The 27,500-nt window shown below is 37.3% G+C and overlaps 2 protein-coding genes across 4 annotated transcripts in view; both read right to left on the reverse strand.

The window, feature by feature from the left end:
* The window catches only part of LOC106877521 (retinoblastoma-associated protein), an 85,945-nt gene extending 85,427 nt beyond the window's left edge, over positions 1-518 (reverse strand). The window contains exon 1 of one of the 3 annotated variants that reach the window (XM_052966334.2): positions 1-518. This exon is cut by the window's left edge and continues 4 nt beyond it. The gene's annotated coding sequence lies outside the window, so the exon portion shown is untranslated. The other 2 variants (XM_052966330.2, XM_089349228.1) reach the window with 2 other exon arrangements.
* Positions 519-12,678: 12,160 nt separating this feature from the next.
* Positions 12,679-27,500, reverse strand: part of LOC106882163 (succinate--CoA ligase [ADP-forming] subunit beta, mitochondrial) — a 43,300-nt gene continuing 28,478 nt past the window's right edge. Inside the window, exons 6-11 of the mRNA XM_014932742.3 lie at positions 24,009-24,105; positions 22,656-22,817; positions 21,801-21,943; positions 16,717-16,837; positions 15,580-15,668; positions 12,679-13,477 (exon numbers count right to left, since the gene is read on the reverse strand). Of these exons, the coding sequence (XP_014788228.1) occupies positions 13,403-13,477; positions 15,580-15,668; positions 16,717-16,837; positions 21,801-21,943; positions 22,656-22,817; positions 24,009-24,105 (687 nt within the window). The 3' untranslated portion in view covers positions 12,679-13,402. The remainder of the gene's footprint in view (positions 13,478-15,579; positions 15,669-16,716; positions 16,838-21,800; positions 21,944-22,655; positions 22,818-24,008; positions 24,106-27,500) is intronic.

Here is a 27,500-nt window from a genome sequence, read left to right on the forward strand (position 1 = left end):
AGTATGTGTTTTTGTTTAGTATTTTTTAAGACGACGCGATTTGAAAGATCCGTAATGTGAAATCAGTTGTAAGTTATCAACGAAGATACAGAAGAAGTTCACTAAACCACTAAAAGATTATATATAATAGTAATTTGATAATTTTCTTTCTTTTTTATAACAGAAGCAATGCTTATAAGTTTGCTCTTAGTGAGTGTGAAATGTAGGCAAGCAAACCTAATGGATCTAGAGAGCGAAGGAAAGAAAAATAGAACGGAAGAGAAAAAAGGCGGGTAATGCTGTCAGGAAGACTGCGAGTCCAGAGTGATTAGAGCAGTGATTACAGAAAAGTTTTGAAGTTGAACAGAAATAATTAATTAAACTGGAAAAATATCTAATGTAGCTCGTTAGAAATATTTAATAATGACAAGGAGAAAAAAAGAGTGAAGAGAATTTCTAAATGAATAACTCTTCGAACTGAATGAAGTTTGCTTGTATTTCTTCTGCTACCTTGACCTTCGCTACATGCCGATTAGTTTCCCTATTGGGTGGCCTTGACCTTCAGTTCACTGCTGAAAACCGGACGGTGAATAGGGAAAATAGTTTCCTATTCACAACTTTGTCGTCTATTACTTGTTTCAAAGACGTATAAACCATTTTTTTAAATGACTTATAAAGAAATAACTATCTCTTCTTAATTTTCAAAAACAGGGCGTCAGATGATTGCTTTACATTATTGCATACTAGTTAGATGTTTCTGTTTATTGTTGGTATCTTGCTTAAACTAATTAATTTATTGATTTTCCACACAAATCTGCTTTCCTTATAGTCATTGTGTTAATAGTTTTGTTTCACCATTTTTCTTCGTTTTCTCTATTTTCTCAAGAATGCGTTCGCAATATCAATAAATCATTCTCAGTTCCAATTTAATATATTATTAAATTGGAACTATCAAATATGACGACACACATTTTTGTAACCTCTCTGTATTTTTTGTGTGTTTTACACATAATCTTTAAAGAAGATATACTAAAGATTTATTCACTTTGTGAATAATTGCATGGTAATTCTGGTTAATTAGCGGGAAAGTTTCGACATAGTTGCTTGACCTGTTGAATGTCAAGCTAACGAAAGAGCATCTGTGTGACAACTCGACCAGCAAAAAATAGCAGCCAGATATTTAGCAAATGACATACAGTAGTGTGTTGGTATCATTTTTTATATAATAGACATACAAGTTATACTATATACGAATAAATAAGGGAACCTGGTCCCTCAAGCAGTTAGAAATAGCAGCCATATCTTCAAATACATCCTACTGGCTTCAAGTAAGAGCAATTTAGATTGATATACTCTACGTCTAAATAAAAACAATATAGTCACGACTGAAGTGTCTTTAATCATAGGTCTACAGAAATAAATCCAGCCTGGAGCGAAACAATAACGTGTTAGAAATAGGAGCTAAATTTATCTTAAATATGTCCTATATCTCCAAAACGGGAATTACCAATGACCACATAAAAAACTAAGGCTAGTATGTCTACAATAAAGATGGAGAGGATCGTGATTTAGAGGTTGCTCCAATGAAGTCAAAACAGTTATTTTATTAGAGGAAATTCTATCAGTTTCCGTAACTGTCAGTCGTTCATTCGCCTCTGTGTGTGTGTATAAGCCGAAAAAATGGAGCAAAGCATTTTTTCTGACACTACACCCATACATTCTTTTTATAACCTAATCTCAATAGAAAAAGAAGTACCTAAGATGTGTGCAGGACATCTAAGACAGTAGGGAAAGGAAGAAAACTACCACTCATAGGTTTGTACATTAGGAAACAACACCTCGAAATATGAAGTTATTCTCAGACTACATGATATCTGGACAAAACATTTATTACAGAGCTAACTTCACTGAAAGCACTCAAGGACTATGGTGTGCCCCTTATATAAAACCGAAGTATTAGTGAGTAGGAAAGGAGACAGGACCCTGCTACCACTATATATCATGCTTGATATATAGAAAAGTAAGTAAAAATTCCATGCTGTGTATCCAATGTAAACTATGGATACACGAGGTGAAGTGGGATCATAGGTGGGCTAACAGAAAAGGTAAATTTCACAGGTGGCAGGCACATAGGGGCAGTAAACGCATACATGAAATAGACTACCTTCAGTGCCCAGGAAGCTCTCTAGAAGTAGTTGGTAGCTTCTGTTACTTGAGGACCAGATTCTTTTCTACTCTAGTCACAAGGCCCGAAATTTTGGGGGAGGGGGCTAGTCGATTAGATCGACTCCAGTACGCAACTGGTACTTTATCAACACCGAAAGGATGAAAGGCAAAGTCAATCTCAGTGGAATTTGAACTCGGAACATAAAGACAGACAAAATACTGCTAAGCATTTCGCCCAGCGTGCTAATGTTTCTGTCAGCTTGAGGACCAGATTGACAGAAGATGAGAGGCATTGTGAAAGCAGAATAGCTAGAGCAAAAATTTGCTGGAAAAAGTTTGGGGAACTATTATCTCTACTTGCAACAAAGGGTTTTTGTCTCTCAGAGTGAAGGGCAGATTGTATAATGCTTGTGTATGAAATGCAATGCTACATGCTAGTGAGGTGTGGATATTGAATGGTGAGGATTTGTAAAAATAGAAAGAAATGAAGTGGGTGTACTCCACTCAATGTATCATACAAGTGTGCATGAATGTTGGAGCACAAAGAAACAGAGAAAAACTAAACAAAAGAAGACTGAGATGTAATGAACAAGAGAAACAATTGTATTGGTCTGGGTATGAAGACTAACCTACCTATGGCAAAATGAATGTTAAAAATGTATATATATAAAGATATGCATAAGTATCTTTAGGTATATGTATGTGCATGTATATATGTGTATATATACATTCAGATTCTTATTTGCCTACACAGCAACCCTAGTTGCTAACCGTGAACTATAAAATAACATTTTTCAGCTTATCAAGCTTTGATATTGGAAAAATTTACAACCTTCTATGTCAATAAACCATAACTTCTACAGGCCACTGAAAATTTACTAGCTTCCTACACCTTGATCCTTGAATTATGTAATACTAAATATATATCATGATCATCATTTAACGTCCGCTTTCCATGCTGGCATGGGTTGGACTGTTTGACTGAAAACTGGTAAGCCGGTGGGCTTCGCCAGGTTCCAATCTGATATGTGTGTGTGTGTGTGCATACATCACTGACATCATTGGAAGCTTCTCACCTCTCTAACATTCTTATCACTCATCTTTTCTATGGCATATCTCTCTTGTCACTTATCTATCTACCACCTATAACTTTATCATTCATGCTCATCTCTCAATCACACTGTACCATGCTGCTTATGACTACAGATAGCAGTGAATCTCTTCTATTCACCATACATTGCTTTCAGTGTAATTAGGGATGCATTAAGATTATCCTCTTACCAACATACTACCTCTGCATCTCTCATCCTCCTTTTTGCTCTCTCACCCTTCTCAAGGTATATGCAAAAGGTTCGCATCAGATGTACATGTACTTCATACACTATCTATATTCCCCCAACTCTAGCCATTTGATATTAACATTCATCATTTATCCTTACTACTTGTTCACCTCTTACTATCCATCACTCTCTCAACCTATCCTTTCAAGAGCTAATGCCATGATAAAATGTTCCTGTGCATGAGGTTGAGTGGGTCTTTTTGTTTTGTCTCTGTTGCTAGTGCTATGAAAAAATGCACCCAATACACTGTTCTTATGGGGCAATGATTTTGTAGATTATCAATACTTGTCACTTGATGAGTGACTACAAAAGTTATCCAGCCTGGTTTTAGCATGCTAGTTCTTTTTTAGGTTGTATTTATTTCTAAGACTCTAGTCTTGTGACTTCTTTTTTTTATCAAAGATTTGTTTCATGACACATCATTAGTAAGTTAAAAGGATATTAATAGGCTACATATACAAATTTGTTCTGTTTTGCAAACTTATCTCCCTCCCTCACTCTCTCTTTTTCTGTTATTGCTATCCTGTCCCAATTCTATCCCCAGATAACCCTGTCCATTATACTTTCCCACCAAATTCTCTCTCCTTCCATCTCCCCCAAATTTTGGCCCATCTCATATCTTTGCTCTTTTTCTCTCTCCCCCCATTATTCTCCTCTTCAGTCACTTCAGCAAATATACATTTCTGAGGTTACTGAGAACTCTCTGCAGTTAACACTCCTATCTTCCCCTCCCAAATGCCCTTTCTACTATCATTGCTCTCCCTTTATTACCCTTCTCAGTCAACACATCTGAAGTGACTGAGTATTTTTTATATTTACTGTATACAAGACATCCCATCTGTAGTCATGGTGCTATGACAGAATCTGTTGTCCTCCCTCTGCAATTGAATGGTGAACAAGGCTCCCTCTTTGGTGCTGGTGCCATGAAAATGAGCCCAGAACACACTGTATAGTGATAGGCAAATCAGCAGAGAAAGTGTAAAGGTTGTAAGGTTCTTTTATAATCTTGCTTTGCCAAGGAATATACATCTCTAGTGTTGTACCCAGTACATTGAGTTTTGTGGGCATAGAAAAGGCATACAAACCTACAAATCAACTCAAATGACATATCTGAGCAATAGTCTTCAGAAGCAGTAGTTCTCAATAAGAAATGTCTTGGATCATGATGACCCTTTCAGCCCATGCTGAACGTGAACATATGATGATGATGATAAATGACTAACTTTAAAAAGTTTGCTTCTCAACCATGTTGTTTCAGATTCAGTCCCACTATGTGACATCTTGGGCAAGTGTCTTCCAATGCCCTGTAAGTGAATTTCATTAATGAAAAATTTTTCCTTCCAACATGTATCTAAAAAATTTCATCAACCAAATTAATTTGCCAACATTATGGGGTCAGTCACAGACTAATTTATAATAATGGTTTCTAATTTTGGCTAGTAATTTTGATGGAAGGGAACAAGTCGATACCATCATCCCCAGTACTTGACTGACACTTTATCAGCCCCAAAGGAAAGGTAAAGTTGACCTTGCTGGAATTTACCATGGAGATCTGGAAGAAATGCCAGTACACATTTTTCCTGATGCTCTTAAGATTCTGTCAATCCCCCACCCTTGACTAACTTATGATAATTCTTTCTTATTTTGGCACAAGACCAGAAATTTTGAGGGGAGTGTACATTGACTCCAGTGCTCAATTGCTACTTATTTTATTGGCTCTGAAAAGAAGAAATGCGACATTGACCTCAGTAGAATTTGAACTTATGACATAAAGCTGGATGAAATGCCACTAAGTATTTTGTCTAGTGTGCTAACAATTCTCCCAGCTTTGATCAACTTATAATAATGGTTTCAAATTAAAAATTTTTTTAAGGTATAGCTGTGTGGTAAGAAGCTTGCTTCTCAACCATATGATTGTGGGTTCAGTCCCATTGCGCGGCACCTTGGGCAAATGTTTTCTACTATAGCCTCAGATCAACCAAAAGCTTGTGAGTGGATTTGGCAGATAGAAACTGAAAGAATTCCATTGTACATATATATATATATATGTGTGTGTGTGTGTGTATGTGTGTTCACCCCCCGCCAATCATTGCTTGACAACTGGTGTTGGTGTGCTTGCGTCCCTGTAACTTAGCGGTTCAGCAAAGAGACCTGCTGGAATAAGTACTAGACTTAAAAATAAGTCTTGGGATTGAACAGTTTGACAAAAACACTTCAAGGCAGTACTCCAGCATGGCCGCAGTCAAATGATTGAAATGGCTAAAAAATAAATAGATAAATAAAAAAAAGGGTTCAACACCTATAGATCTGAAGAAATGACTTCTGTACATGTACAACCGATTTTCCAGAACTTGGTTCCAAGGCTTTTCTGGATTACAGTCTTTTTTCAAACCAATGAGTGATCACCTTTGTCAACTCACTCTAAATTAAACATATATTAAATTGATAGTATGTTGTCAACTTAATGTGACAGTCCCATGAAAGGGAAGAATGCTACTGTTATTTAGCCCTAGGAAACACTGTTTCCTGTTGGACTTGACACATTTCTTGTGTCCTTATGTTTTCAAAGTGAAGATAAGCACCTCTACCCAACAAAGCCAGTATCCAGAGACAAGTTTCAGAGTCATTGCTTATCATTGGTGTTTCCTAGGGCTAAATAACAGTAGTGTTCTTCCCTTTCATGAGACTGTCACATTAAGTTGACAACATACTATCACTTTATCGTGCTGCTACTGCATAAATCTCTCATGAGAGATTTAGAAATGTATTATTTCTATTTTCAAATATTAAATTGATTTCATTAATTAAATGAAATACAGGCACCTGTATATTAGTGTAAATTAATGCAGATAAAAGATTCTAGATATGGTCCGGTAAGTTGGTATTGTACCTGTATTTAGACACCACGACTTTTCCAGAACTCAGCCTCAGTCCAGATTATTTCAAACATCAAATACTTTGCCATTATAACTAGAGATGTATACTGATTATGGGCTGCTGTTATTTAGGTTTAGGTTAACCATGATCAGGAGTAGTGTATTTGGATTTGCATTATTCAACACATCTTTTCCCCTTTTTTTTTGTCAAGATGGTTAATGTGATTCAAAATTTAGCTGCTTTTTCTTGAAAACTGAGTAACTATGAGGAGGCTCCTTCAGTAACTGTAATCCAGTGGCTAATGCACATTAACCATTTCATTTATCATGTGAAAGCCCACCTAGTTCACATCTTACTTAACAAGTTTGATTTCTGGTTTTCATTTAACTGGCTGTATAAACTTCAATACCAAAATGATAATGAATGGATAACATTTGCTGATAAAATGTGATGAGATCAACAGATGACTTAGCCAATACATGACAAGATAATCAGCTGAGATATTAACAGTCTGTAACCTGATACCTACAGTGTTGTACCTGTGGTATGACGTCAGTGTCTGGGGAGGCTGACCGGAAGACGAAAAAGGGCAGAGGGAGCCTCGGTCGGGATTCGTGCCCTTTTCGAACGGGGTCGCGGACAGGACAAGATGTGTCTAGTGACGGTCCAGGTTTGGGAGAAGCAGCTGCTATTCCTGGTGTTCTTTGGGTCGGGGCAAGCTTCAAGGATTGGATACCACAAGACAGACTCGCAGTCGACGAAAGGAAAACTGAGGTAAGGCGATTACATCTACTCGTACACACACACCACAAGCTATTTCGGCCCCACGTGTAGAAATTCGCCGCGATGGCAGCCAAGATTAGGATCGCCAGCAATGTGATCAGGCCTTTTAATGGCGAAGGAGATGTCATGGCTTGGATGCGAAAAATTAGGCTCATTGCCAAACTGCAAGGAATAAGTGATGTGGTGAGTCTCATGGCTCTATACTTGGAAGGGAGCGCCCTGACCCTGTACTTAGAAATGGACGAGGAAGAGAAGGGACCCACCGGCGTGAAAGTAGGGGAGGAAGTTTGGGTCAAGCCGCCGAAGGCACGCTGCACATCACAATGGGGCAGGGGAACAGTGACAGTGGTCAATTCCAGAAACAATGTATCTGTGGATGGAATGCCGCGTCATGTGCTGGACCTGCGCAGGATAGCCACTTCGTCGGATGAAGAGCGCGATGGAAACGAGCCACCTGGCTTGAGAAGATCTCGACGTGTAAGGCGCCCGCCCGGTTGGATGGCAGACTTCGAATTGGAGTAGGGGTGAACGTGATCTTTAAGATCAGGGTGGCGTGTGGTATGACGTCAGTGTCTGGGGAGGCTGACCGGAAGAGGAAAAAGGGCAGAGGGAGCCTCGATTGGGATTCGTGCCCTTTTCGAACGGGGTCGCGGACAAGACAAGACGTGTCTAGTGACGGTCTAGGTCTGGGAGAAGCAGCTGCTATTCCTGGTGTTCTTTGGGTCGGGGCAAGCTTCTAGGATTGGATACCGCAAGACAGACTCGCAGTCGACGAAAGGAAAACCGAGGTAAGGCGATTACATCTACTCGTACACACACACCACAGTACCCACAGACAAGATTTTTACATAACAGTTGAATTCAGCAAGAGCTAAGTACCTTCTTAGTTATATTAGTTTCAAATTTCGGTTCAAGGTCAACAATTTCAGGGGATGAGGTAAGTTGATTACACCAACCTTAGTGCTCAACTCGTACTTATTTTATCAACCTCAAAGGATGAAAGGTGAAGTCAACCTTGGAAGAATTTGAACTCAGAACATGAAGACGGATGAAATACTGCAGAGCATTTTGCCCAGCATGCTAATGATTCTGCTGGTAATGTAGATGTAAATTTTAGTTCATTTGTTCATGTTGCATCTACTTTTCCATGCTGCTATGGGTTGGCTGGAAACTTGAGACAATATTTTGCAATTAAACTTCCCTTCACAACACTTACCTGTTTGAAAACATGCAGAATGAAAATTCCCTTATTTGAATCCATTTTGCAAATAAGGAATTTTCATCTTGCAGGCCTTCAAAAGCACAGAGTTACAGGATGTAATGTTTATAAAGAATGTAAACATGGCATCAGTGCTTTACTCGGTGTCATGTAGAGATGCAGAATGTCAACATTCATGTATACACACGCACAATGTGTGCATGTGAATATATTGGTATACATATATGTGTATGTATATATATATATATATATATATATATATATATATATGTATTTGCTTGCTTCATGAGGCTGGTTAGTGGTCTCTGAGATGTCATCATGCATAGAGCTGACCAGTGTTCTCCATTGCTGGTGGTCATGTACCAGCCTTCTGCATCCTCCAAGGTGATGTTGAGTCTCTGAAGATCTTCCCCAATCATGTCCAGCTATCTGTATGTGTTGTATCAGAGTACTAACCAGCACACACACAACCCAAACCTCTGAACATAGGGTTTGAATGCCATGAATTTCTTTCAACCAATTAACCCTTTCATATTTAAACCAGCCATATCTGGCCCAAATATTCTACCTGTTTTATGTTCAAACATGCCAGATCTGGCCTGTCATACCTATCCTACAATATCATTCTAAAAATAAACAAGTATTACATTTGAAGAGTAATCTTAATTCTAAAGGGTTAAACAAATTTTTGACAACCAGTACATTGTCTGTCAAACCTATCTTTCCAACTTAATTTATTTTTCCATTTTATTGTCATTTGTATCCATTTACATGCCTTATTTTCTTTGTTTTAGCTCATTCATGAACCCATTCAACTGTTCTCTTCAAAGTTTGATTCACTTTACTCCAAGGACTTACTCTTAGGTGTGCAGCCATGTCTTTACAGCCACCTAACCTACACTGTGGTGTATTTGTTTGGTCATATTTTTAAAAATTACTTATTTTTCCTTCTCTTTCTCCTATAATTGGTTGAATTAAGATTCATGTACATATAAAAAGAAAGTTGATTTCACAAATTGTATTTCAACATATCAATTACATCAACTTCAGTATTCAACTGAAGGTTCATTAAAAAAAGGAAAATAAATACTTATTTCTGGATTTTAATAACTTATCTGCTATTCACACAGACAAAATCCAAACAGCTCAAAAAAGAATAGGCTTCAATTCCAGAAAAGCCCTAATTCTATTCCAACCATGGTCAGCTGTTAATCTTCTACAATACTCAAAAAAAAAAAAGATCCACCTTATAATACAGCTCACATATCTGAGTTGTTAATGCTGGTTGCTGTATACACAAATATAAACAACCAAAAAGCCATTTAAATGATTAAAAAAAAGAAATTGACACACAAATATACAAGTATTGGCTCATGTGAGCAATGCTTCTTATCTCTGCTCTTATAAATTTGTTATCTGCATTCACATCTCTCTTCCTACTATATCTCATTTTCTACATCACATACCTGTCCCTCATTACTAACCCATCAGAGTTACAAATTTCAGGAATTCTATTCATGCATCTGTCTTGCTGATAGCAGATATTCAGACTGAACACCGACTACTTTGAACTCATCAAAAGTTATGAGTGCTAGTTCTCCTCTGACTAACTATAAAATACCAAAATTCCTCAAGTGTCACTTCGAGGGTCTTTCTGAACATATCCAAATATTTAACTTTAGATTAACTTTGTATATGCATTCTTGTTTGAGAAGATTTTATTTCATAAGATGGTTCCATCACTTTGTAAGCAATTTAAGTGAATTACCTCTTGATAACAGATGCAATTTTAAGGTTTCATACTTGTTTTTGAATGTATTTTCAGTATGTTGTAACAATATCAGGCTTTCATTTATCTATCTGGGAACACAGGGCAATTCAACAGCCTTTAATGTTGTAATTAATTTGATCGTATTCTTTTTATGTTTTCTACAGCCAAATGATCCTTGATTAAATGATAGAACCACTACCACTAACAAATATTTCTGACTATTAAAAAAGTGTAGGTGTGATGCAGAATGATAGCAAGACATAGTATTCAATGGGGGAGATCTGAGTTATGTGCAATATGGGTGTGAAATTTTGGCACAAAGCCAGCAATTTTGGTGGCGGGTTAAGTCAATTGCATTGACCCTGAATCCAAAAAGACGAAAAGTAAAGTCGACCTTGGTGGGATTTGAACTCAAAACATCATGCAGACAGACAAAATGCCACTAAGCATTTTGCTTGGCATGCTAACAATTCTGCCAATTTGCCACCTTCAAGTTAGGTGCAATATTAACTGACATCTAATATGGAGCAACAGGGAGATGAAACAATCATTGGAAGTTAAGGGGATTTGATACGTGCAGAAGCAGCTACACTGTATGATATACAATGCATGTGGATAGAACTGGCAGTGGGGAAAAAAATTCTGTGTATTGATAGTGAAAAGAACCTATGTCAGAGAAAGACCAAGAAAGAATTATCATTTCTTAATAGGAACTTGTGTCAAATGTCAACATTGATATATCACAGGCTTCCTTTCACCCTTATGTATCAAACAACCAACTTGAGTTTTTTTATGTATCCCCACAGACAGAGCTTGTTGAATGATTCATGCATTACTAGCAAACATTGTTATCCAGCAGCAATCACTAGCAATAGTTGGATGATCCTTCATTAGTCTCTTGTTATGCTACATACATCATGCTTATGGTGGTTTCATCAAGCACTAACAGTAGTTGTAACCAGCTGATTAGGTCACACTGATCCTTCTGCAGACTGATGTCTTTAGTTGGCAGCAGGTGAGCCTGTTTATATGAAGTGTCATTGCAGCCTTGATACAGAAAGCGGTAGCATAACTCTAATGTTAGGTGCTGCTACTGAACAACATATTATCTACTCAATAGGGCTAACTATTAAAAACTAGATTTCTTTGATTTATGAATTTATAAATAAAACTTATTACATTTCTTTTATTTGAACTAAAATGATATGCTGAATTGATTTATTCAATATATATGGTTGGGGCTACTGGCATAGATCTAGACTAGATATTACTTTTATTGGTTTCAGTCACTGGACTGTAGCCATGTTAGGGTGTTGCCTTCAAGTTTTAGTTGGTATTTAATATTTAGCTGATATATTATAGACCAGTCATGGGCAAACTGCAGCCAGTGAGACTTTCTGAATGGCTCACCAACAAAAAATCACCTTGAATTCTTTTTTTAGTAATGTGGCTTGCCTTTTTAAGAAAGGTTATCCATGTCAGTTACAGACTCCCCAGTACTTTGTCCACAAGATTTGGTAGACAAAATACAAGGTAGTTTCACTTGATACATTGATATACGTATCATTGACATGCAAACACATATGCACATATACACATAAGAGAGGATTCTGCATAGTTTTTGTTTACCAAATTTCGCCTACAATGTGTTGGTCAACCCAGGGTTATGATAGATGATACTTGCCTAAGGTGCTGTGCAGTGGTTACAAAACCAGGAACTATGCCCACATAGGTATACCTGCTTTATGTTTACTGACACACTAGTTCAAGTCTCATTGAAATTTGTCTTCTATTCTTCTGGGGATTAAGCATTTAGTAGCATATTGGAATTACTGATATATTTGAGGGTGGAGACACAGTAATGCTTGAAGAAATAACATTTTCACATAAAATGCTGACAAAATGTAACAAAGGTTAATATAAAATTGTAAGCATAATATGAATAGTGATGAAATCACATGATCTTTTTTTTCAATGTCGCATGTTTTTATCTTACTTTTCCTATATAAAGATCTATTGATTTCATTTATTCAGAAAATTTTTTTGGAGCAAAATAGTCAAACCAAAAGATAACAATGTTTATACTTATGCTTGTTTTTCAGACTTTTAGTTAGCTCATTTCATGTTCTGCATAATATAAAGCTTTCCATTACTCTGATGGTTGAAAAAAATTGTGAACATGTATCATATATGACGCATGGATGTTAGGGAAAAATTTCTGTGTATCACATGCGATACAAGGACCAGCAAAGGGTTAAAAATATGAAATGATAATGAGCTGTATGAATAGAGAAAATGAAATATCTGATAAACAGATAAGTAAAAGATTCTGTTATTGGTTTTATCTAATGACTAATAATACAAAACTAGACTTAAGTTTGTTATACAAGGTATACTAGGCATGTACTAGGAACATAGAAAGGTTTACATTAAAAAAGAACACATATAAGTTAAAGATTTGAAAAAAGTTGAGACAATTAAAGAAACAAATTTAAAGTGAGCACCTAGCAACAATAAAATTGTATAGAATTATAAATTAAGACTTATTCGTAAACAACAATATTTTATTGCATTATATAAATGATGAATTATTTTCTGAATTCAAAATACCTTTGAACATGAACAGGTCAATCATTCAGAAATAAGGTTAGTTAAAAACCATAATAAACTCAACACATTTAAGATAATGGTTTCCTTTTCAAATATATTATTTTAGTAATATTATCAGTACAAAATAATATGAAAATGTATTTTCCCAACACTCAACAAGGAATGGACATAGAATGTAACAAGACATGCACTAATGTTTTCAAATGTATTTGTTTAAAGAAGGCTGTGTTTAAAGGCAATTAAAATCATTGCAAATTTTGTATATTATTGTTGTAGCAACAATTTTTCTTTGTTGTCTATATCAATATATATATATATATATATATATATATACCGAATGTATGTATTTGTATGTGTGTATATAAATCATTATTGCCTTGGTCAAATAAAATCCAATGAACTATTTGGATTTTAAGAGGTAAGATTTCATTATTGGTGGTACTTCTATAGAAGAGTATTGCTAAAAAATAGCAACTATTGTATAGTTCTCATAAACCTAGTTTATGAAGGATTATGTAGATAATCCATTGTATTGTTTTTCAGAAATTGATAGGAGTTGGTGGATTGAGAATCAACTCCTTGACATTATCTATTATTGTCATCTATAAAGCAAAGACATCTTTGGTTGAAATGGGGAAATTACAAACAATATAAGTTTCACAATGGCAACTCAAATTTAACGTCAACAAAAGCTTCTCGGGCAAGACCAACAATGGTGGACAATTTTACAATCTGAAAATAAAAAAATATATAAACAAATATTAAAGAACCTTTAACAGTATTCAGATAGTTTTATGCTTAGTAAATTCAATAACTTTGAATTAATTGTTGCATTCAGTTTTATATGTATTTTTCCATGCTGGCATGGATTAAAGAAGACTTGCTGAGGCAAATTTTAAATGGCTGAGTGTTGGCAACAAGAAGATCTTGTGGTTTCCACTAAAACAACAGGACATCTAGCTTTACAATAACTGTAAACAAGACACAGTTTTTGCACAGAAGGTATTAATGACAACAAGTGGAATGACATTCACACACACATTTTATTTATTTGTGTGTATATATATATATCCTTTAAGTTTATTTATGCGAAACATTTTCGAGTGCGCTAATTAAAAAATCCTATGCTATTTCTTCTCGCTATCGCTTATTATTTCCATACCTCAAAATGATTTTATGAGACAGTTATTAGTCTGGTACAACTATAGCAAAGGATGAATATTGTAATAAGAACTTACGGAGGGAAATTTATAAATCCTTTAATACATTTCTACGTACGTTTCCACATATCACATCTTTTCGTTGTTGCATTTCCCATCCATAGGAAATTCCAAATATGATTTGCAATATCCATGGATTTTAAGGGGAAATATAAGTACATGTACTTGCTTATTCAGGTAAACAATTGCATAAAAAGAAATAAACACAAGTATATATATTCATATATAGATATATATATATACACACACACAAACACGTATATATGAATATAAATATACACATACATACATATATATATATATATAAGCAAAGATACATATATACATACATATACACACATATATGTACATAATGTATATATACTTATGCATACCTAATCATTTAGATCATCTGTGAAGTAAACCCCCCATACTTTGTGTATATATATACATACATACATATATATATATATATATATATATATATATATATATATATATATATATATATATATATATATATAATCATCGTTTAACGTCTGCTTTCCATGCTAGCATGGGTTGTATGATTTGACTGAGAACTGGTGAACCAGGTGGTTACACCAGGCTCCAATCTGATTTGGCAGAGTTTCTACAGTTGGACGCCCTTCCTAACGCCAACCACTCCGAGTGTAGTGGGTGCTTTTATGTGCCACCGGCACGAAGGCCAGTTGGGCGGTACTGGCAACGGCCACACTCAAAATGGTGTCTTTTACGTGCCACCTGCACAGGAGCTAGTCCAGCGGCACTGGCAACAATCTCGCTCGAATGTCCTTACAAGTGCTATCACGATTTCGCTTGCCTCAAAAGGTCTTCGCAAACTGAGTTTCTGTTTCCAATGAAGGAGACAACGTTGGCATGGGTGCCATCTGTCGAAATTAGTTCGATTTCACTTGCCTCAACAAGTCCTCGCAAGCGGAGTTTAGTGTCCAACGTAGGAAGGTACGCATCCTGGCAGAGGCCTTGGATTTAGGTCTCACTTGGCTTGCCGGGTCTTCTCACGCACAGCATATTTCCAAAGATCTCGGTCAGAAGTCATTACCTCGGGGAGACCCAATGTTCAAAGGTCGTGCCTCACTACCTCAACCCAGGTCTTCTTGGGCCTACCTCTTCCACAGGTTCCCTCAACTGCTCGGGTGTGACACTTTTTCACACAGCTATCCTCATCCATTCTCGCCACATGCCTATACCATTGCAGACGTCTCTCTCTCTCTCTATATATATATATGACAGGTTACTTCCTTTCCATCTAATAATTCCACTATCAAGGTAGTTATCAGCCTGGGGCTATAGAAGACACTTGCCCAGGTGCAGCACAGTGAGACTGAACCAAGAACTTCATAACCACACAACCATGCTAACATTTTGCCTTCAACATTTCCATCCAGGTCTTCCTCTTGTGCAGGGTTACTCATTTACAGCTGAATTGACTGGAGCAATCTGAAATGAAGTGTTTTGCTCAAGAACACGACATGCCACTCAGTACAGAAAGCTAAACCACAAACCTTGCAGCCATGAATGCAACACCCTAACTAGTAGACTATGCACCTTCAATCTATTATATACAATCATATAATGCAAAGAAAATCAGCTGACCATTTTAGCAGCTTCATCCAAGTTATCACAAGACAAAATTTTCAAGTTACTTGAAGCAATCAAAGCTTTGGCATCTTCTACCCTTGTTCCTGAAAATGAAAAAAAAAAGACATTTAGCACATAAATGCATAGTGTCTCTAAAGCATGACAGTCAGAAAATTACACAAATTAACCCTTTAGCATTCAGATTACTCTTTCAAATATAATGCTTGTTTATTCACATTATTTTGAATTAATCTTGTATTATATCATAGCTTCTAGACTTCAATGGTGTGACTCTTTATTTTTAGAATGACATTGTAGGGTAGGTGTGACAGGCTGGATCTGTCCAGTTTGAACACAAAACAGAATATTTGGGTCTGATATGGCCGGTTTAAATGCTAAAGGGTTAAACTTTATACATTACTGTATTAGCTACCATGACAGCAAGAATTAAATAGGTTTGTTGTACAGTATATTGCCGATCATTCTAGTCTTCTATCATCTCATCCATGACACCCATCCTCTTGATATTTGACCTTAAAACAACTTACACTTACACTGATGATGGATTTTCATGTTGATTCCAACATATGAGCAGCCAACTGTTTCATCAGTGGATAACCTGCTAACTGAATTAGCATGTGAAAGTGACTAGAGTATCATACAGACACATGTACCATTAATGTAATTCCCAAGCAGAATCAGTGTAACACAAATATGCTACACAAATTCAAGAGTAAAGGTATAGTCCATCTGACAGGCTTCTATACAGTTTCCAGCTAACCAAATTCACTCAAAAAGCTTTAGTCGACTAAAAACTATGGTAAATGCATATGCTCAAGATGCCATGTGGGATTGAACCAAGAACTTTGTGAATGCAAAGCAAACTTCTTAAATCACTTAGCCACTCCTGTATCCACTTTCACAGATACCTTGCAAAGAGAGCAGAAAAGAACTTCTCCCAACACTCATACACCATAAACACCACATATCCATACCAGTACAATCATCTCTCCCATTTGTTTTAATTGATACATTTATTACTCTTTCAGCTTACTTGTGTTCCATTTCACACAAGGGCATCTTGAACAAAATGATTTTGATTAAAGTAATTTTAAATAGAAGATTAGACAATAACAGGAATGACAAACTTACCTTGTAGTCTAACTACAATAGGGATGCGTAGTTGCAGCTCTGCAGCTGCAGCTATAATACCTTGAGCAATAACATCACATCGCATGATACCACCAAATATATTCACCAAAATAGCTTGAACCTATAAAAGTATCAGAATTTTATTTTCTGCAATTTGTTTCTAAAATGTTTAATGTTTGTCAAACAAATTTTAACTTCAAAGTAGTCAGGGTTTCTTGAATTTGAATATAAATAACTCAGATAATATAAATTTTATGTTATTAAGAAGGTGAAAATAGCTTTTATAACACTATTACATAAAATAAGGTTTTACAGATAACCAATCTTTTCAGCTGATAAATAAAGTTAGTCGTTAAATTCTGACAAAGATAAACCTTTCAAAAAGAATTTCATTTTGTAGGTCCAGTAATTTTAGCAGGACAGCAATCCTTAAGAAAATGACAGGATAATAAATCTGATGTTTAGATTTTGATTTCCATCATCATCATCATCATCATCATCATCATCGTTTAACGTCCGCCTTCCATGCTAGCATGGGTTGGACGATTTGACTGAGGACTGGTGAAACCGGATGGCAACACCAGGCTCCAATCTAATTTGGCAGAGTTTCTACAGCTGGATGCCCTTCCTAACGCCAACCACTCAGAGAGTGTAGTGGGTGCTTTTACGTGTCACCCGCACGAAAACAGCCACGCTCGAAATGGTGTCTTTTATGTGCCACCCGCACAAGAGCCAGTCCAGGGGCACTGGCAACGATCTCGCTCGAAAACCCTACAAGGCCAGTCAGGCGGTATATATATATATATATATATATATATATGTCTGTACGTATTGTCGTCGTCGTTTAACGTCTGCTTTCCATGCTAGCATGGGTTGGACGATTTGACTGAGGACTGGTGAAACCAGATGGCTACACCAGGCTCCAATCTGATTTGGCAGTGTTTCTACAGCTGGATGCCCTTCCTAAAAGCCAACCACTCAGAGAGTGTAGTGGGTGCTTTTACGTGTCACCCGCATGAAGGCCAGTCAGGCGGTACTGGCAAAGGCCACGCTCATCTCGCTCGAGAAACCTCATGTGTCACCCGCACAAGAGCCAGCCCAGGGGCACCAGCAACGATCCCGCTCGAAAATCCCAGAACCCCACACAAGAGCCAGTTCAGGGGCACTGGCAACGATCTCGCTCGAAGAAATTTCATGTGTCACCAGCACAAGAGCCAGTCCAGGGGCACTGGCAACGATCTCGCTCGAAAAACCTCATGTGTCACCCGCACAAGAGCCAGCCCAGGGGCACCGGCAACGATCCCGCTCGGAAGATTTCATGTGTCGCCCGCACATGAGCCAATCCAGGGGCACTGGCAACGATCCCGCTCGAAAGACTTCATGTGTCGCCCGCACATGAGCCAGTCCAGGGGCACTGGCAACGATCCCGTCCCGCTCAAGGCATTTCATGTGTCACCCGCACAAAAGCCAGCCCAGGGGCACCAGCAACGATCCCGCCCGAAAGATTCCATGTGTCGCCTGCACACGAACCAGCCCAGAGGCACCGGCAACGATCTCGCTCGAAAAACCTCATGTGTCACCCGCACAAGAGCCGGTCCAGGGGCACCGGCAACGATCTCGCTCAAAAGATTTCATGTGTCGTCCGCACATGAGCCAGTCCAGGGGCACCGGCAACGATCTCGCTCGAAAGATTTCATGTGTCGCCCGCACATGAGCCAGTCCAGGGGCACTGGCAACGATCCCGCTCAAAACATTTCATGTGTCACCAGCACAAGAGCCAGTCCAGGGTCACTGGCAACGATCTCGCTCGAATATGAATTACAAAAAGGAAGACCGAAACTGAATAGAAGAATAGAATCAAAGGATTTAAGATTCTAATTAAATTTTTAAAAATATACTAGACTACCCGTGACCCGTTGGATCACCTGGAAAGTCTGAGTTTCCCAGCAACAGAGTTTTGTTTCATGGGTTTTTTTTCTTCTTTTCCAGGTTATTTCGCATGCTTTCAATGAATGTGACATTGAAATCATGCGTAAACGGTTTCTTTCCCCAGAAAAGAAAAAGATTTGGCTGCTATTTCTTGCACGCCCTGCTACCACATAACAAGTATTTCGGGTCCTTTATTGCAAATAGCTGTTACGAACCAGCAGGGTATGCTAGAAATAGCAGCCAAATCTTTGGAGCTGAGATACGTTGAATGCACTCAAAAATTTTTTGCAACAGTATTCCCTTGGGACAATCTTTTGCTTTGAGGCTCAGAACTGTCATCCGGATCAGTTGGTTTTGTTTGTTAATTTTCGTAAATGTTTTTTATTTATTTACTTTTGTTTTGAAGTGAAAGCGAGGAGAAAGTGCCAGATGTTTGAATGTGTATATGAAATGGACGTAAGAGAGAGAGAGAGAGAGAGGGAGAGGGAGAGAGAGAGAGAGAGGGAGAGGGAGAGAGAGAGAGAGAGAGAGAGAGAGAGAGAGAGAGAGAGAGAGAGAGAGTTTCACTTACACATACATGAGAACACACATTCACTCACTCTCTGACACACACATGCACACGTAAATACAAAAAAGATATATGCATATGTACTGATGTATGTACATATACATGACAACACACCCCATTCAATCACTCTCTCTCTCTCTCTCTCTTTCACACACACACACATCCATACATCTTTCACTTTCTCCTTTCTTTCACTTTAAAACAAAATTAAATAAATAAAAATTTGATACAGAAATTAACGAACTTCAGAAGATAAGCAAAAGATCGCCATTCACTTGAAAATAATTAAAAAAAAAACATTGTCTGTTTAAAGAAAGTTAAAATATAAATACTTACTGGGCAAAAGTAAAGAATATGTAAATTTGGTGGTTAGGGTTAGGGTTTTTGTTATGCCGAAAATGGGTGGTGTACATATTCTTTACCTCTGCCACTTAGTGTACAAACAACTTACATTTTTGAAATCACATTCAGTTGAAAGTATTTCTAAATGATTAAAATATTGTGTATGTCAAAATGTCACCTTTTTTTTTTCTTAGAAAGCATGAAGATTATGTGTGTGTGTATATGTCACAGATAGCAAACGAGTGTTTGTGTTGATTGACACGCCATGACATTCATTATGTGTATGTGTGTTGACGTCACAGAAGCGATGTTTTATTTTTCGTCAAGAAATAACAAACAAAAATTGTGTTTAACTGTTTTCCTTAACAAATAGAGTCCCAAAGATCACAAAAATGTGTACTGCACTGCCAAAGGTAAGTGTGAAAATAAATATGCAAAAAAAATTTTGAAAAATATACTATTTCTGAGATATTTCGAGTACACACAAACATCTCTAGAGTTTTAGTTTTATCAAAATATCTTAAGTTTCTCTTTAATAAGTAAAATATCTATTAATATACAGTCAGTACTTTTTCTAACGACAATGTACAAATTTTTAGCACATTGCTGATCTGCAAACCAACGACAATGTGTCCTTGTGTTATTCAACCTGCTAGAAATAGCAGCCAGATCATACCATACTATCTTAAAAATTGCAAAGATTCATACACATTGAATAATATACTTCTAGATATGGGAAAGGTTGTAGGGAAAGATGGGATAGTCACAGCTAGAAAACCTGAGATCATGAGTCTGTTTGACTATGGTTGATCTGGAGCTAAAACAGCAACAAAAATTATTGCTTATGCTTTGATAAAATAGCCATAAATCTTTCAAAATAGTTTAATATGGCTAAAAATAACCTAAGTAATCAAAATGTAAATATTTTTTTTATCAGTTGGCAAATACCAGCACTGATTAGCAAACAATTTGTTTGCCGGTGACTTGTTCAGGATAAAAGGTTTGGACACTTCTGATTGATGAGACACATGTCAAAACTCTAATGTGGTAGAATTCCTTGCACTGAGCGTGTTATGAACACACTGCCATTGTAAATGAGAGTTGTTTTCGTGTGACATACACAAAACTGACAAGCATATTAATATCTGCTGGGATGTATTAAGAATATGCAAGCCATTGTTTCAGATCTTACTTTTCACAGTGCAAATAATGATTTAAAAAACAAAATATTTAAAAAAAGTTATTTCTTCATTTGAAACAAGTTTATGGGACTTATAAAATATACATCCTTCCAGTGAGACAGGCTTATTGATCAAATGTTTATGTCTGTTTTTTGAACTTTCAATGTTAGCATGTTTATTAAAAAGCTAAAAAGGTTCCATAGATAAATAAAGGTTTCTCATTAAGCACTACATACAGTCTAATTAATTAATTTGCATGCAGGTACACTTTGGATTTCAGAGTTTCTTCTGGCCTCATCCCAGCTGAGCAGTGATTGCCAAGTCTGTGGTTATCTGATCCACTTAAAGCTATAATGAAAATGCTGGAACACAGCTGCACAATCCAGACTGGGAATGTTGCTTCATGATACCACAGCAACATATTAACTTCTTGCTTTCACTGTGCTATCATAATTTGTGTAGTGATTTGCAGGAATATGAAACTCCTCAATCCAAAATAAGGCCTTCTTAACATCCCAATAAAAATGCTGTTTTTTTTTTCAATATAGTTATTGGATTACTCAGACACCAGAACAGTCTTCTGATGTATTTGAATAATGTGATTCTACTGCAATCATTGCTAATACTTCCATATATATAGAAATAGCATGAAAGCAGGCTGAATATCTTGTACTGACTGCATCACTGCACCCTATAAGAGAGGACCGCAGGGCAATTTTTCAGACAATTCTTTGTACATCATAGAACAGTTTATGTAATATTGAAAATTGCTACTAAACATCTTATCTAAAAACTTATATAAATGCCCACTTTTCAACTTGTTCAATCCATAGAGAAAAAAAATGCCTTCATACTATGATTGTCAATATGATTACTGTAGAAACTTGTTTAATTGTGACCTACAATTTATATTAAAATGATGCTTTTTTTTCTAAGCTATATTTATTAACATCACAATATTTTCTAAGATTAGGATTTTATATCAATCAATGTCACAATCTCTCAGATAATTAACACCATGAAACATATTTTACTTAGTGGAAATAAAACACATCAAAACTTACATTTTGATCTGAAGTAATGAGGCGGAATGCTTCAGTGACTTGCTTGGCTGTAGCTCCACCTCCCACATCTAGGAAATTAGCTGGGTTTCCTCCATGAAGTTTGATTATGTCCATTGTTGCCATTGCCAAGCCAGCACCATTTACTGAAAGAAAACAATAAATTTAGGATATTCTAAAGAGTATCATTAACAAACTGTTTTCCTACAAATCCAAAAAGCTCTTCCTAGAGTTAAAGAATGTTAATACAATTTGATTAATTTGAGATATTCAAATATTTAGTTTTAATACAGGCATGGCTGTCTGGTAAGAAACATGCTTCCCAACCACATGGTTCCAGGTTCAGCCCTACTGCATGGCACCTTGGGCAAGTGTCTTCTATGGCCTAGAGCCAACCAAAGCTTTGTGAACAGATTTGGTAAATGGAAACTGAAAGAAGCTTGTGTGTGTGCATGTCTCTCACTCGACAACTGGTGTTGGTGTGTTTATGTCCCTGTAACTTAGTAGTTCAGTAAAAGAGACCAATAGAATAAGTACCAGGCTTTTAAAAAACAATAAATACTGGAATTGATTCATTTGACTAAAAATTCTTCAAGGTGGTGTCCCAGCATGGCTGCAGTCTAATGATTGAAACAAATAAAATAATAAGAATAAAAGAATGGGGGAAACAGATAAAATTACATTGGGATCTTGTCACTTGTTATCAACATTGCACTGATTTAAGGTAATAGTAAAAAAAACTGCAGTAACTCTTTCAAAATGGTTGCAGAAAATATAATTAGTTATTAGTTTGTGATTATATGTTCTAGTGTTTCCCCCCATGAGGTCTGATATGTAAATTAAAAAATCCAAACTTACCCAAACACCCTATACTGCCATCCAATCCAATGTAGTTTAGATCAGCATCAGCAGCCTGATGATCACGTGGATCTTCTTGTGACCAATCTTTCCATGCAAAAATATCTTTTTGGCGGTGGGCAGCATTGTCATCAAAATTTAGTTTACAGTCCATACAATATACTGGAAAAAGCAAAAATACATTTTTAAAAGAGCTTTATATAAATAGCATAGTAAGACAACAGGGTAATGCCATTAGTAGGAGTTAGGAAGATAAAGAAGGTAGGCAATTCTCTAAGAAGATACATGGTCTGGTGGTGTTGGTGAGGGGATGGGGGTGGCAAGCAAGGATAATGTGCTGGTGTATTCTCTAAAGAGATACGTGGCCTTGGTGGAGGCAATCAACCTGAAAATCACGAAAGTACACTTCATTAGGAAAACACCCAGCCTTAACTGCTGGAATGAGTATATCTATACATCTACTGCTTCTAGAACCTTTAACCAGCACCAGCAATGACCACCACAAGAAAAAAAAAAAAGCATAAGAACATCTGATGAAGGATCTTTGATCTGAAAGCACTCACGTGATTAAACCTAACAACTAGCAACAAGGATCACCCAAGAGACACCAGCAAATTATCCTTTATATCAAGTTTATCATTTTAATAATTCTCATGTGCTTACAATTCTCCATGTGCTTACAATTCTCCAAACTATAATCTATAGCAGAATACAAAAAAAGTTAGGCTTATGTAAGTGGCTTTAAAGATGATTTGTTATGGCTGTATATGAAAGGATTTATAAAAGCTAGTGACTCTGCACTGGTAAAATTGGCAGAGCGTCAGATAAATGCCTTACAATATTTAGGTAAATCTCTATATGTCCTGAAACTAGATCTAGTCAAGATTAGCTTTGTTTTTCATATTTCCAAGATCAGTAAAATAAGTACCAGTGAAGAACTGGGTTGATTATACTGTACCCTGCAAAATTTAAGCTATAGTGCCAATTTTAGAAATAAATATTTTACCATATTTTCCAGTATACAGTGTAAACATTCCTCAAAACATCACTATCTTTCCAAATTCTGCTGTATTTCACATGGAATTTTTGATCCTCCAAAGTTGTCTTGGTGGTTAAGTTGGCCTACCTTTTTTTTGGCAGTAAATTTCAATTTGAAAAATTTGACTTATATGCTGGGAGATACAACAGTCAAATTAGATTATTAAATACAGAGAAATTTCTACCACTCCCAAACAAATATAAATGAAGATGGATAGCATAGCTGTGAACCTGATATGTTGGAAGTACTGTCATATTGTTAGTCTATGTCGTATACTTTATAAGTTACCTTGAGAAAATGTAATTATACTTTACCATCTCCATTAGAATCTTCTGATAGAGGGTTGATTTCAACCATGGTTGCATCATACTTAATAAACACATTGTACAATTTCTGCATAATATCAACAACCTAAAATGAAACAGATTAAATTCATATAATTTAAAGGGGGAAAAAATGCTTTTAGTCAAAGATACTATTGAAAAACAGTAGTAATAACTTCCAAAATGTAATATTATATATCTTTTGTCTTTTACTGGTTTCAGTCATTAGACTGTGGGCATGATGGGACAGTCTTAGATTTTTAGTCAAATGATCTCAGTACTTATTTTTTTAAGCCTGGTACTTATTTTATTGGTATCTTTTGTTGAAACCCTAACTTATGGGGATGCAAACACACCAACACTGGTTGTCAAGTGATGGTGGTGGGGACAAACACAGATAGATATATATACAGGAGTTTTTTTTCAGTTTCTATCTACCAAATCAACTCACAAAGCTTTGGTTGGCCTGAGGCCAAAGTAGAAGACAATTGCCCAAGGTGCAGTCAGACTGAACGTAGAGCCCAGTGGTTGGGAAGCAAGCTTCTTACCATACAGCCATGCCTGCACCTATATATATATAGAGTAAATCCCCAAAAAACAACAACGCAAGGACGTGGTACATGTAATGTATTAGCAGATGATCATGGAAGGAAAGAACGATGGTTTAACGTTTCGAGCAGACGCTCTTCTTCAGAAACAGAGGAAAGTCCAATAGAAAGGAAGACGGAGGAAGAAAATTGCCAATGATTCACATGTGGTTACATTTTGAAATGACCGGAAGGGAATGGGTGAAGAAAAAGTTCTTTCTAAGACAGGAGAGTGTAAGAGGAGGTATGTGTGGGTATGCGCGTGCATGCAAGTCTGTGTGCATGTAATAGCACGTGTATGTGTTGTGTGTGTGGTTTTGGCTGTTTATATGTGTATGTGTGAGTGAACTTTGTGTCGTTTAATATTGTAGGAAGAATTTAGTAGCAGGAGTAGCAGTCTTTTGTGTAGTTGTGTGTCTCTTCACATGTGCGTAGGGGAATGGTCAGTAGAAAGGTGTTCAACTGGCAGTTTGAAGTAATGTGTGTGTATGTACATGTGCGCATGTATGTATATGTTGTGTGTGTGCATTTTGTGGTTTTGTGTGTAGTGTGTGCGTGCGTGTGCATGTATATGGGTTTGTATCTGTGAAGTATATGTGCGTTCCTCTGTGTGTGTATGTGCATGTGTATATGCCCATGTATGTGTAATTGTGTGCATGTATGTATCAGTGCATGTTGTGTATGTGGGAGATATGTGTGTGTGAACGAGGGGTTGTGTGTGGAGGTATATGTGTGTTTTTGTGCATGTGTATGTATGTGGATGTAGTTGTGTGTACGTGTGTGCATGTATGTGTGTGTTAGGTATGTGTACATTCCTGTGCATGTGTATGTATGTGTGTGTGCATATATATATATATATATATATATATATATATATTTATGTATGTATGTATGTATGTATATAGATTAAAATCAGAAATGAAGAGACAAATGGTTTGGCAAGATTTAACAAGGACTTTTAATTTAGCCATATAATAAAAAGGTGTACATAGTCTCTAGCAGCAGTTTCTAGAATATCTCATCAGTTAAAGATCATGTCGAGTGAAGAATCCATAGGCCAAGTATTGTCATCGAAGAGGAAGAGGTTAAACAGATATAGCAATGGAGGGACATAACTCATCAATATTATTGTAGTGCATTTTGTCTAAAAAGGGAGGAGCAATACAATTAGGATACATATTCATTAGGTAAATCCATGAACAAATGAAAAGAATTCTAATTGGTACATCCACAATAGCTCTATTTCCCCTCTTTTCCTTTATTTGCACACCCAAAATATAACTAGTATAATTTTCCTCAGTTGCAATACCATATTTAATAGAATACCATTAGGCCTCAAACTTCTGTTTATTTCCAGCACTACCCTGTCCCTACCCAACCTGCAGGCCTGACATCTGTTTTTATTCATTCCTTATCTATTTGTCTTTGCAATCACACCCGCTAACCTCTCCGGTCAAGAGTATCCCTCGCTCTACCAATATATATATATATATATAGCCTTGTTTGTGGCAGATGTTCAGGTGCAATAAAGACTGCAAACAAACAGGAAACAACTTCTATCTCATTCCAGGGTGAAAAACTAGAGGTAGTCGATAGCTTCCGCTATCTGGGCGACCAAGTTAGTAGTGGGGGTGGGTGCGCTGAAAGTGTAGCTGCTAGAATAAGAATAGCCTGGGCAAAGTTTAGAGAGCTCTTACCCCTGCTGGCGACAAAGGGACTCTCACTCAGAGTAAAAGGCAGACTGTATGACGCATGCGTACGAACAACCATGCTACATGGCAGTGAAACATGGGCTGTAACTGCTGAGGACATACGTAAGCTCGCAAGGAATGAAGCCAGTATGCTCCGTTGGATGTGTAATGTCAATGTGAATACCCGTCAGAGTGTAAGTATCTTGAGAGAAAAGCTGAACATTAGAAGCATCAGTTGTGGCGTGCAAGAGAGACGATTGCGCTGGTATGGACATGTGGTGAGAATGGAGGAGGATAGCTGCGTGAAAAAGTGCCACACCCTAACAGTTGAGGGAACCCGTGGAAGAGGTAGGCCCAGGAAGACCTGGGCTGAGGTGGTGAGGCAAGACCTTCGTACATTGGGCCTCACCGAGGCGATGACTACGGACCGAGACCATTGGAAATGGGCTGTGCGTGAGAAGACCCGGCAAGCCAAGTAAGATCGTTGCCAGTGCCCCTGGACTGGTTCTTGTGCGGTTGGCACATGAGATGCACCATTTTGAGCGTGGCCGTTGCCAGTACCGCCTGACTGGCTCCTGTAGGATTTTCGAGCGAGATCGTTGCCAGTGCCCCTGGACTGGCTTGTGCGGGTGGCACATAAAAGACACCATTTCGAGCGTGGCCGTTTTCGTGCGGGTGACACGTAAAAGCACCCACTACACTCTCTGAGTGGTTGGCGTTAGGAAGGGCATCCAGCTGTAGAAACTCTGCCAAATCAGACTGGAGCCTGGTGTTGCCATCCGGTTTCACCAGTCCTCAGTCAAATCGTCCAACCCATGCTAGCATGGAAAGCGGACGTTAAACGATGATGATGATGATTACGAACCAGGTGATACACGAAGGAGTCATACCCAATGACTGGTGTAGCAGCATCATAGTCAACTGCTACAAAGGAAAAGGTGACGCTTTAGATACAAATAATTACAGAGGCATCAAGCTGTTAGATCAGGTTATGAAAGTTACAGAGAGGGTCATAGCCCAACTAATTAGGGAGTGAATCAATTTAGATGAGATGCAGTTTGGGTTCGTGCCAGGTAAAAGCACTACTGATGCCTTATTTCTAGTGAGACAGTTGCAGGAGAAATACCTAGCTAAGGATAAACCTCTGTACCTGGCTTTCGTTGACATGGAGAAAGCCTTTGACAGGGTCCCCCGATCCCTTATCT

Source organism: Octopus bimaculoides, chromosome 3 (assembly GCF_046866305.1).
Source record: "Octopus bimaculoides isolate indiv1 chromosome 3, ASM4686630v1, whole genome shotgun sequence".
Taxonomy (NCBI): Eukaryota; Metazoa; Mollusca; class Cephalopoda; order Octopoda; family Octopodidae; genus Octopus; species Octopus bimaculoides.